At 38.8% G+C, this 12,313-nt stretch overlaps 1 protein-coding gene across 3 annotated transcripts in view; it reads right to left on the minus strand.

The window, feature by feature from the left end:
* Positions 1-5,225, minus strand: part of RAI14 (retinoic acid induced 14) — a 75,332-nt gene extending 70,107 nt beyond the window's left edge. For all 3 annotated transcript variants that reach the window (XM_026865847.1, XM_026865846.1, XM_026865845.1), the window contains exon 1: positions 5,128-5,225. In XM_026865847.1, coding sequence (XP_026721648.1) covers positions 5,128-5,163 — 36 coding nt within the window. In that variant the 5' untranslated portion in view covers positions 5,164-5,225. The remainder of the gene's footprint in view (positions 1-5,127) is intronic.
* Positions 5,226-12,313: the final 7,088 nt, after the last annotated feature.

The raw sequence follows: 12,313 nt of genomic DNA on the forward strand, positions 1-12,313 counted from the left end.
GTGATGTGTTTCAGGCCAGTTTAATTCAACACCCAATAAGAGAAAGACACCTAAATAAAAGGAAGCTTCAGTAGTTCATTTTCTAAATAGTTAAAGATGTCAGACAACACTGCTATTTCACATTTTAGCCAGAGTGAACTCTCTATGTGGGTTTTTTTGTCACAATCACCCTGAAAGTAGTACATGTACACTGAGTGGATAGCGCAATTTTCAACAACCCCATGCTCCTTTTAAGGTTAATTGTAGATTTCAGTGGATAAAAGAATTTAAGGGCTGTTTAAAGGAGATCTTGCTTTATTATTTTTAAAGTTGCCCCACCCAAGTTTTGTTCTCCCACACATTCAGTCCAGAGCACATGGGAACACAGTGATTTCAATGGAATGTGTCCCAGCAATCTTTCTGTTCCAGACCCCCATGTAGATTTTCATACTTTAAAAACTGTTGAATGAGAGCCTACCTAGAACACCGGGCATTAAAAAGTAGTGCCAAGCCTTAACAGTGTCTAGATTAAGACTGAGAATTTTTATACTACAACATACCTAACTGCCTCATCATTTTAAGATTTATAGAACAATGAGTACACCACATGCCAAAAAGCAGAATTTTCACAAGAACTGCAAACTTTTCAACCCCCGCATGACCGTACAACAAATAGGCATTTCCAGAAATACCAGAAGTTAGAGCTGGCAATTAGCATTGGGAAATCCCAGCCTGTCTTGGCTCTGCTTCTGACAATAGTTACTTTTGCGGCTGAACTGCACAGTCAATTCTCAATTTTAAAAGACACTCTAGTTTTCTAATATTCAGTACTGAAGATATTTCGATGCAAATATCAATTCTAATCTTCACCTTGTCCAGTCAACAAGCTAACAATTAAAATAAAATTTGTCCATTGTCAAACTGCAAGATGTGTTTTTCAGCTGATCTTCAGTACTCGCAGAAATTAGTTCTAAAACTTTTCAGTTTTCTCCTACAGGTATAAGTCAGGGAGTTGAAACAATCCAACCCATCACAGCCTTGACACATTATGCCTTTTCTAGAGTAATCAAGAACAGAGTTAAAACCAAATCTACCTAAACATCACCTACGTTCCTACAACATCTTAGTATCAAAGAGCTAGATATTTAAATGTGTGTAGGTGCCTAAAAATGTTGATGAGTATCTTGTCATATTTAAGAAGCAGACAAAACATGTTTAGACAGGTTTAGTATCTCTGCACATTTGAAAATGCACTCAGCCCTCATCTGCCTAAGATTCTAGATGTTTTTGAAGTCAGGCCACAAACTGATTAGTTATTACAAAAAACAGTCCAGTCTCAAATATTAATAAGAAACCTAATCAGACATGAGTAGCACTGTTTTTGTTTTAATTGGATTATTTCAAACTCTGCTTTACTAAGCAGAAACAGTGAAGAACTTCTGTCTTACTGGGTGGATATGTTCATTCTCTATCATGTGAAGAAACTACAGACAGTCTATAAACAAATTCAAGCTCTGAAGTGATAGCTTCTGATACTACCACACCAACTCTTTCAAGTGTTACATGTAATAGTCTCTTGCAACAACTAAAACTGTCATCCTTTTAGGCTGTCAGCTTCTAGATGTTACTAGTAATAGGTTTTGAGTTTGATAACGAGGAACAAGAGGTGAAGAAAAAGGGAGAAAATACAGCAAGAGACTAGTGTTTGTCAAGACCTAAGCTCAAATTTCTCTTGCTTTGTCTACAGACTCTTGAAGAGTGCACATCCACTACTTAACTTCCAATCTCAGCATTTGTTCCCACCTAGGCATCCTGTTCACAGATTTATGGTCTACAAGGATCCTCCTGTAACTACACATCACTCTTTGACAATACTCATTTATGACAGAGCGATAAATCTCATTCCTCCACACCAAATATACATGTTCACATGGCAACAGTCACCCTCAGGAAGGATTTCACAGCAGTTAAGTATGTCAAGGAAAAAAGATTCTCCAGTTAATGGAGCTGCTTGTGAACACGGAGAGTGAATCAAGTGAGGTACAGGGGAGCTGAGCAGCAAAAGCATGAAGTGAGGAGTCACTCTCCCATCTAAGGAGAGTTATACTTCCATCTCTCAGCTGTGGACTATATCAGTTCTGCTAAATATCAGAATTAGGAGTCTTATTAACTTGTGTGATCCTGCAACAATTTTGCTGGTGTGCCCATCCCTGTGCTTTTTAGGTCAATAAATTCAGGGTGTGATTTGACAGTGCAGCTAAGCCAAGAAACATCTGCAGAAAGGGATGTCCTCCTGCTCCTCCTACTTCCACCATTCATCTCAGGGTTGACCCTACAGTGAGACAGAGCAGTGAGTTAATCAGCTAAAACTCACCCCACAGAGGGTGATCTTCCATCATTTTATATCCCTGAATTGGCTCACTGCAGGGTCAGATACCCTTAAAACCAGAAGGACAGAGATGAAGCTTTGCAAGCTGTAAGACTGGTGTAGCCACAGCACGAAAGAGAAGCCCTGCAGCAAGGACAGAGACATATACACAAATATCAGCAGTTGTGCCTACTTTCAATTCAGCCACTCCAGAACAGCCTAGAGAGGTTTAATACACCAGTGAAGTTTCCTACAGTCTTCATTCCAGCATATGGTTTTATGTTATCAGCCTTACTACTGAAGAAGTGTTTGTGTAATTCCTGTTTCTCACATACACCTTGAAGACTTATTCCTACTCCTCCACCTCTTCCTGGTTTTTTATGCTAACAGTGAGGCTAAAGAGAAGGGTATCATTCTTCAGCCCAAGACATCTTCAGTTCTATAAAATAAGACATTAAAGACTTCCTCCAGAAAGAAATACAATGAAGGTGGGATGAGCCCTTCCATCCTTACTGACTCTACCCTTATCCCCAATTCAAAAGCAGTCACCACATCTTAGAAATTGAGATACAAATAAGACTAATTCCAATTAAAACAACCTCCTCTTCCCCCTCCTCACAAATTATAGCTAATGGTAGCTTCTGGAAACTAAAGAGAAGGATAATTTTGCTTGCTTATCCTGCACAAAATATAGAACAGCTCCTGTTGGCTGTTTTGAATTATGCCCTTAAGGTTTGGCTTCAAAACAGAGGAAACCAGACTGTCATGGATTTAGACTGCTGTGCTCTTAGAGCTGCATATCTAAATTTTAGGTATCTGAAAAATTCTTTGTGGTCAACTTTGTCTCCAGCCAGTAGACAGCAGTAGTATCAAAACAGCAATTACTTTCAGACTCCACTTGGTTTGGGGGAGAGGCGTGAGCGAGTTATCAAGGATAGATAAGCACAGAATAAGTGAACCAGTGCAATTTATAACAGTGGGTGGACTAGCTACAGCAAGATCTAGTTGCATCACTCTTGTCACTTAGCCTTTGCTCTAGAGCAGCAGTCCAGCCAACAGGCATAAAAGTGTGAATGAAGTCATCCTAACATACAGGCACACCTAACTTCCATAATAGCAAGTGTGTTCATATAGCCAAGGGACTGTTCTCATTACCCAAGCAGATGCCTATAAAAAGTTTTACTGGTGTAGGTGAACTCAAAATAGCAATTTCTGCTATTTGCTGCAAGAGGAGCAACAATATCTGATCCCCAAATTCTAGCAGTTCTAAACTGAATGGCATATTCAGTTAGATGAGACACCAGCGCCTTATGACATTATTTTTATTTGTTTGAAGCAGCACAAGACACTGTGCCACTCGCTGATTCAGCCTGGTGACTAGCAAAAGCCAAACACTGCTTAAATATTTTAAAAAGTTTCCCTTTGTTCCCAAAGGTTGGTTGACATATTTCTATTATGGCAATAATATACAATTATACCTCATTTGTAGAGGTAGTCTTTTTCACAAGCTCTTGCTAAACCCAAGGGGCATCTACCAGTGCTGTTGCTAGGAAGCCAATACAGCAGCTGCACCAAATGTTAAACCTGTAGCTCAAAAGACTTTCTAAGCAGTAACCAGCACATCTGCAGATTACACCATAACAGCATCTCTACCTACTTCACAGCTACTGAAGTGCATTACAAGCCAGCTAAAGACACCATTCTAATGATGTGCCATGAGATCAAGAAAGCATAGCCTGTACTATTCCTGAATGCAGCGTGTTATTTTACTCCCAAACATCAAAACTTCTGAAGAAGCTCCATTTTCAAACCTAAATCATCTTCACCAAATATTGCTGCTCCGGGACCTGGCACAAATCTGTCCATGACAAACAACAACATACCACTTCTTTCAAAACAGGGCAAAAATTCAGAATGAAGGGTGGAACATACAGATCATGGAGATTTGTCACGAATTCCACACCGGAAATCTGGAAAGTCAGTTAAACACAAAGTCACCTATTTCACTGACTGCTCACTGTACTATCGAATAAGCATTAAAATGAATGCATGACAAAAAGCTGCAATCAGTAGTACAAAAAGAAAGACAAGAACAGGACAACACTACAACAGTTCTGCTGCTTCAAGGGAAGTATGCTTACTATACAAGTTCAAGCCTCGGTCTCCACTTATACTACTACTGCTAGCAAGAGGCAATGTATGACATGCAGCCTAATGCCTCTCTGAAGAGTCTCCTGTAGGGACTCCATATTTATGTCCATCATCCTTACTGCTCAAGCCTTATATTCACCTCTCCTCTCACACTAGAATTGATAAGCCACAGCTGCCGTAATTGCACAGCTGGTTCCTGTGTTCTTACTGACAAAGCAATCCTATCGCAGACTGAGGAGACCTTTTGTTAAGTGCTCAAACACCACACTGATAAGAATGGTATTATGCTTAGACAGAAATATGATTGGGTAGTAAAATCCTTACTAGGCTTAACCCTACACCTGGAACAAAGTTTCAGTCTGGGCACCAGCACAATCTAATGGAAGTTCTGCAGACGCCACACATGAGCATGATTCAGTCATGGAAAGCAAGGTAGTGAAATGCTATTAATTTGCATAACAGACAATTGCACTCCAAATAGAAACAGCCTACTCCATACCATACTCAGCTGTTGCTTGGAAAAAACTTTTCTTTTCTGTAATTCATTAACCTACAACCTTATCAAGGTGGGAGTGAAGAATTTGTTTCCAGCATGGAAACCAGCAGTCAAACTGAGCAGAAATACTTACGTCACTCTTCCTGAACTTTGCTTTTAAGCTCTTCATGCTGATCACATGCAACCTTCCAAACCTTTAAGGAGCTTTTTATCCTTCTTCAATATCTAAACAAAAAAGAAAGAAAAATAAGATTCCAACTTGATACCATTCAGTTCAGTGGCAGCCAAGTCTGAATTGAATTTGCATACCTATATCACCCTTTGAGGATTTAGCCCTCGAGCTCTAAAAAAAGATTAACAGCCAGCTAAGGGAAACTTTCTGTTTATCCAAATTTAAAAGCAAGCCTAAATCTGACCACAGCATAACAGAACAAATCCTTACCAAAAACTCAAGTGTGTATCATATTGTACGAGCTACCTCTCAACATAAGTAGATCACCAACACATTCATACACGCACTTCATACACCACCTATTTTAACATTACCATCAGGGCAGCCATTTCTAAAGTGTGAAAAGCAGAAATAAGTATGTAAAATCATTAATTAAAACTTCACTATCCTACAACCGTGGGTCTATACTGGGAAGCAGAAGTACCACCACTATTGTATGTACAAGTCTAACAACTAACCAAAGTCAAAATTACATTTAAACCATGAATGACACATACTAGGACAGCTCAACACAACATAGCACATAGAACCATATGAGCAAGAATGAGGTTATCACTAGAAGAACTGTTTTATACTCTTCTCCATCAGAAGCTGTATGTGTATTCTTGAAGTCATCGCTGGTTTTAATTTGACAGTGAACTATCACAGTCGTGTTCCAACTTCTTTTCAAGTGAAGAAAAGCAGCAGTTGCACAAACATATACAACTAACATTGCAGACAAGCTGCAAGCTCTCACGGGGGAGCAAGGGAGTCAGTGCCCAGGGCAAAGTCTCCTACAGAAAGCTTCGATATACCAGACAACCGTAACAGTGAACAGCATGTTGAAGTAGCATGGCAATGTGTTTTTTCCTAGAGCACGGCAGAAAACCATAATGAAAGAACAACATACACCTGAACTGGCCAAAGCCATCTATGCAAAAATGTTCCAGATTTCTAATTTTACAGTATGCTCACTGGAATAGCCAGTCACTCTCATCTACAAGTTTTAGCTGCCATACAAATTCCTTCTGAAGGAACAGTTTAAAGTAAAGGATGTTCAGCTGTATAAACTTCCTCCCTCCACCCTAGAAAAAAAGGAGAAAAAATATCACAAGTTTAGCCAGATAAATAAATAACTGAAATGAGGAATGGAGAATAAATTCAAATAGGTCATGCAGGGTCACTAATGTTTCACATCACTCTTCAGAAACAGTAGATTACAGTTTAATAAGTGAGATTCAATTGTTTCATAAAAGAAAATCATTATTATGAAGAAAATATCTATGTTATACATGATCACTCTACTACACGTTTTAAAATGCAGCTATGCAGTATATGCTTGGTAGAATATGTATGACTGCTTCCACAAAATACAATACGAAGGAACATTTAGGAGTAGCAATTAGTGCTAAGTAAACACGTCATTTAGTTCAACCCTGTATTTATCTGACAGCCATTCAAGACTAACACAAGCACATTTCTTAAAAAAAACCCAAACAAACAAAATAATCCCATATACTACATACACACAAATATTTCCCACAGAACACACACCTGCAGTCGGTAAACTGGATGGGGTAATTCTGTAGGCTGTTAAAATATCATTAAATCTAATTAAATGACTCTAAATCTAATTAAACAGTCATTCTGAAGTCATATCAGATTCCCGACTGCTTTCAGGTATATGAACAAGGGGTTTCATTCTAAGTTCTTGCTTTTCATCTCAAGCAGAATGGCTTGTGGCATTTTGTCTAATCCCTTAGCATGCAAAAGGAAAAGACAAAAAAAAAAAAAAAGAAGAAATCGCAGAAGCTTTTTACTCCCTGTCTTAAATGACAATTTCTTACCTTCTTCCTGGGCTGAATGGAGTATTTGCAAATTAGTAACAAAAAATTTTAAAAAGCAAGTTTTGAACAATCAAAATGAAGGAATTGCTCTTAGAGAAGCATACCACTTTATTTCTGCTACACCTACTCAAACTTTGGAGAAAGTGTTTAAATTGCACAACAGCTGTCATAACCTGCACTGGAAAAGAGCCTGAACCTCAGCAAGAGCCCAATAATCTCCTAAATCATTCTCTAGCAACACTAAGGACAACGAGCATTGCAAAGATCAGCAGTGCCAGGGTACAGACAAGACAAATACCATTACACTTATCTGGCCTTTACATACCAGGCCAGGGGAAAAAAAAAAAAAAAAAAGACAAAAGCCCAAACTCTTCTTAACACTTTTGGGAAACCCAAAACAAAACCACAATTTAAAGGAATTTTAAAAGTTGAGAAACATCATACAGTATCCCACAAAATCCAAAACTTAACAATAAAAACTTTTTTATTTTAAAACATAACATATTTGACTAAAAAAAAAGTATATAGTTTAATCACATCAGTTAACAAAATATAAAGAAATCCTGTGCATGGGAAACTGAAAATAAGAAATCTTTCCTCACATAGATTGCCACAGAATTGTGTGCTATAGACTGTCTTTCCCCTTACCACCCTCTCCGCATTTTTGGCTCCCACAAACAAAAGATTTGTTATAGCTCCCATGAAAAATAAAGTACTCAACTACAGGGCTAAGAGAGAGATGACACCTCCGTGTAGGTATGTGCACAGAACAGCGGCAAAGCTGCACTCTCCTCTGTGAGGAACCTAATTAACAAGATCTACAAGCACTCCTAATACGCTACTTTTTCCCCTTTTGAGGAAGGAAGAAGGGAGGTGAGCTGTGTTTCTATTAGAAGCCAACTTATTTTTCCCACAGGATACTTCACCTCTTGCGTAAGTGCGTTTTATACACTGAATGGGAAACTGAAGTCCTCAGCATAATTAAAAAAGCATGCACAAGCACACAAAACCAGAATTCCCAAGTTTAGTGTGTGTCACATCTGTATTTTTTTTTTTCATAAGAGATAGTTAAACACAAACATTAAGATTACAGCTTGTGTATCATAATGCCCATAATCCTTCAGCTGTAGAGATAAAAACCCACAAAGTGGTGAGGGCTGCCTTTTCTTGGCACTGTTTAAATGAGTAAGTCACCTCTCAAACAGTGTAATTATTGGAACATGCAAAAAGAGGTCAGCATCCTGATTCAGCAGAGCTCTATGACAACTGTTCATTTGCCATAGAGGGGGATAAAGGAAGTGTCATTAATACACTTCTGTTTTACAAGATAGGAAACAACTAATAGAAATTCACTAGGGAGCATTAAGGCACTTCAAAACTGTATTCCTGCAATATATCACAGGTATTAACAAGAAGCAATCTCTGCTAATAGTGGCATTTCTCCGTGTTCAGAACAAATGTGATAATAAATACTGAGCGCTGTCATTTTGTCACTGCAGCAAGTTAGCACCAGAGAAGAGCTTAACTCCAGGGATTCTAAAAGCTACGCTAATCACATGCTTTTAAACATTAGCTCCAAAATTTAAATAGCTAGTTCTCTATCTCATCCTCCTTCAGCTTAATGTTAAGAAATAGCTTTCAGGAATACAAGCCACTGAAAACATCTTTAGGTTGGTGGTAAACCTATCTAGTTAGAACAAGAAACACTGAAGTGGTGGTAATCTTCAACCTCAATAATTCCATTGAAACTGTGTTTTAATACACAATACAATCTTTAGGTTTAAACACAGGAAACAGATTAGGATAATGTTACCCACTGATTTACAGTGAGATTTGTGCAAACCACAGTAAACAACAATACTGACATATTTTTTTCCTTTCGTTAAATTGCATTAAAAGAGGAGCAAGGCCTTTCAAACAACATCACAGTTAATTCCTTGAATGACCAAAGATTCAGTGATGCAACAGTAAAACAGCCTTAGTTTTACTAAGTAAAACTACAAGTTTACAATAAAACAATACACTATGCACACTATTCATGCCAGTGACAGTTAACCTTTACTGGTAAGTGACGAATTCTATTAATTTAGGTGTCAAAAATCTTGCACATCTTTCAGAACACCCTGAGAAGCCTCCATCTCAGACAATGCTCTTCTGCAGCAAAGCACAATTCATGTTGTCATTTCCCCTTCCCCTCCCAAAAATACATCAAAAATTTGTTGTAACTTTATGAGGTTACAGAAAAGAACTAGAGACTCCATGCAATTTCTGGCAACATAAAGAGAGAGAAAAAAAAAAAAAAAGTCTGGAAGAATACCACTGCTGACATACTTACATCTTCCTCTGTATGAATACACCTACACTCACAGTGGAAAATAAGGGGCCACAGAAGTGTCTTCTCCTAGGGCACACCACCACCATTTATTCTCTGGATGACCACTTTCTAAATCACAAGCTGGGCTCTGACCCAGAAGCACAAGCCTTTGCGGCAGCCAGCACTGCCGACAGCCAGAGGCATCCACACTACTAGCATCTCTTCTGCTGCCCATCTTTGGTAACCAGCTTCTCAAAAGCTTCACATGCCTGAGGTCTCCTGACCTACTATCCAATACCAAGAACATGCCCAAACCTGGGCCTCTCCTTAGCATTGCCAAAACCACAGGACCACCTGGAGGCATTAGCCATTGCCCAGACTCTTTGGGTGTTTGCACATAAATGCAGAAAGCCCATAAAAAAAAAAAAAAAAAAAAAAAAAAAAAAATCTACCTAATACTTCATCCCTGACTACCTTCTCATTTCCATCCAGCTGAGCATATTCTTCTCCCTAGTGCTCAGGCCAGCGCAACCAGGCATGTATGATGTGACCAAAAGCAAGAGGAACATTTCCCTACTCTTTATCAGCACAGCTCAGTTTTTCCATATTGAGTAACCCATCTTCCTATCATAGGAAAAGACAAATGCAACAGAATTTTTTTAAACTTGATGTCACCTATAAAGACAAATAATTCTTGGCTTAGTTAATCTATTACTTACTAATGAAAACACACTGAAAAATGCACTGAGAAGCCCAAGCACTACACAAGAGTGGGAGTGATTTATACACAGTTAATCCCACTCTAAACAGAATCAGACATCAGAGATAGCAAGGCCATTGGGTAACTTAGTACAATCCCTCCATCCGTTCACAAATCACTGGCAAGGATGTGCTGAACTGTACAAATTCAAGCATTTGAGCCCCAAAGTTAGAGCTCCACAGATATTGCATCACTAACAAATATACAGCTATTGCTCCTCCCTCCAGAATGCTTTGCATCAACTCCCTATTCTTAAACTTCCTTTTGATATTCAGAACTTGCAAATGTTAAACTTTATCTTTAATGGATTCAGCTCATACCATGAGCTGAATGTTATACAGCCAGTACAAATCCAGGCAAGATGTCAATGTGGGGATATGTTCAGCTTGTTAAACCGCGTTTTCAAAATCAGTTCTAGACAGATAGGAGAGAGCTTGCATCAACAAGGCCTTAGACACAGTGAATTACAGGAGAAGACTGGAGAAAAAGCAAAACGTGACATTGCCCTGATTTGTTTACTTGGCATATTAGAGAGCACTCCAGGCAAAATCCTAGCTCAAGCAGTCGGGTCAAATTTGTCATTCACTCATAACATACAACTTTACTCTGTTCTTACTCCAGTTCTTTTGTCTAGAAGTGTCTGTCAACACAAATTCAGCTCACTGAAGAGCACAGTAAGAGAGACAAGACTTGCTGCATGAGCTGGGACATACTGCTGTCTTTCTCTGCTTTCAATTTTTCTGTCTCTAAAACAAAAAGCCCCTCCACCCTTGCGTGCCCCTCAATTTTGAGGCCATATTCTCTGGTTTGATCATACAGAAGATATGCTGCAGTCCTGAAGACTTTTCCATATTCATTCCTTAGTCCAACAGGGCTAGATTGGAACTGATGCATCCAGCTACAACTAGAAATAGAGAAAAATGACGCAGAGTCCCACTTGTGAAATGCCAGTTCTTAAATGAAAAACCCACATGGATAACACCAGCTAGTACTTGTTTATACTTACTGCCTTCCTAATATTCTGTATCAACTGTTCCACTAGATGCTCTTCAGAATGGCCAAACACAACCATCTGTACAGATGCAATGTTAAACCTACGAAGAGACATATCCAAAACTTTATGGATGAACATTCTGAAATGGCCTAAGGCAGAACTTTTACCTATCAAGCAGGAGTTAGGAAGACAGGAACATCAATTTAATTTGCCTAAGGCACTCTCCAAGCCTCACTCCCATAAACTCTGCCTTTAAACTATTCAAAGGGGATCTAAGTCAGTAGTGTAGAAACTCCTGTAGTCTAGAAATACCTTCAGATACTCTGATAACACAACTTCCTTATTCAGCTTCCAAGTTCTTGGGTAGGGAAAACATTTTAGCTGATGAAAATGCAATACCTTTTTAAACATTACCAAATAATGAAGAGAGTTAGGTGTGTTTTCACCCCTCAAAAAAAAGTACTAGGAATTCAGATACTTTCTGTCCTGGAAGACTACCAATGGTATCAACTAGCAGAACATCAACAAGATCAACACCTGCATTTTAAGTGACAATCAAGTGATTTTTATCTGAGTTTATTCAGGTTGTTGAAACATATTCAATAGCAGCAGGTGCCATACAAATACTGGAGAAGATCTAGTGTTTGAGATACTTGTCCAAGCCTTCAGAGACCTATGAACCCCTATAAGCCCCTTAGAGTTATCACATGGGTGTCTCAACCAAGCCCTTAGAGTTATCATGCTGGTGTCTCAACAAAGTCCTTGTAAACACGGTCCTCAAAGCATTCAAGTGTCAAACTCCCCAGAGACACTGTAGGGTGTCCCAGTGCCTTTGGGAATCCAGACATCTGCAATAACCAACAGTAGCTCCCCGTGTGTCAGCAGTCATGAGAGGAGAAGTGGAACATCCTCAGCTACTGAAGTTATGAAATCATAGACAGACCAGTGTACAAATGCTTTTTCTATTGTAATGACTGAACAAACTTGTCTCTCCACTTTACCCGTCCCCTCTACAGATTCAGTTGAAAAAAAACACGAATCTTTTACAGTTTTACAGTATTTTGAATACTAGCAATGGCTTCCAGGCACAAAACCAAAAGAAGACTATGGCAGCTTTAGAAAATATTTGTAAGTTATTACAGCATTCATCTAAAATGCAAGATCTATCTGCAGAGGTAGGACTTAAGCCAAGA

This window comes from Athene cunicularia (assembly GCF_003259725.1).
Source record: "Athene cunicularia isolate RWA chromosome Z unlocalized genomic scaffold, athCun1 chrZ_part1, whole genome shotgun sequence".
NCBI lineage: Eukaryota > Metazoa > Chordata > Aves > Strigiformes > Strigidae > Athene > Athene cunicularia.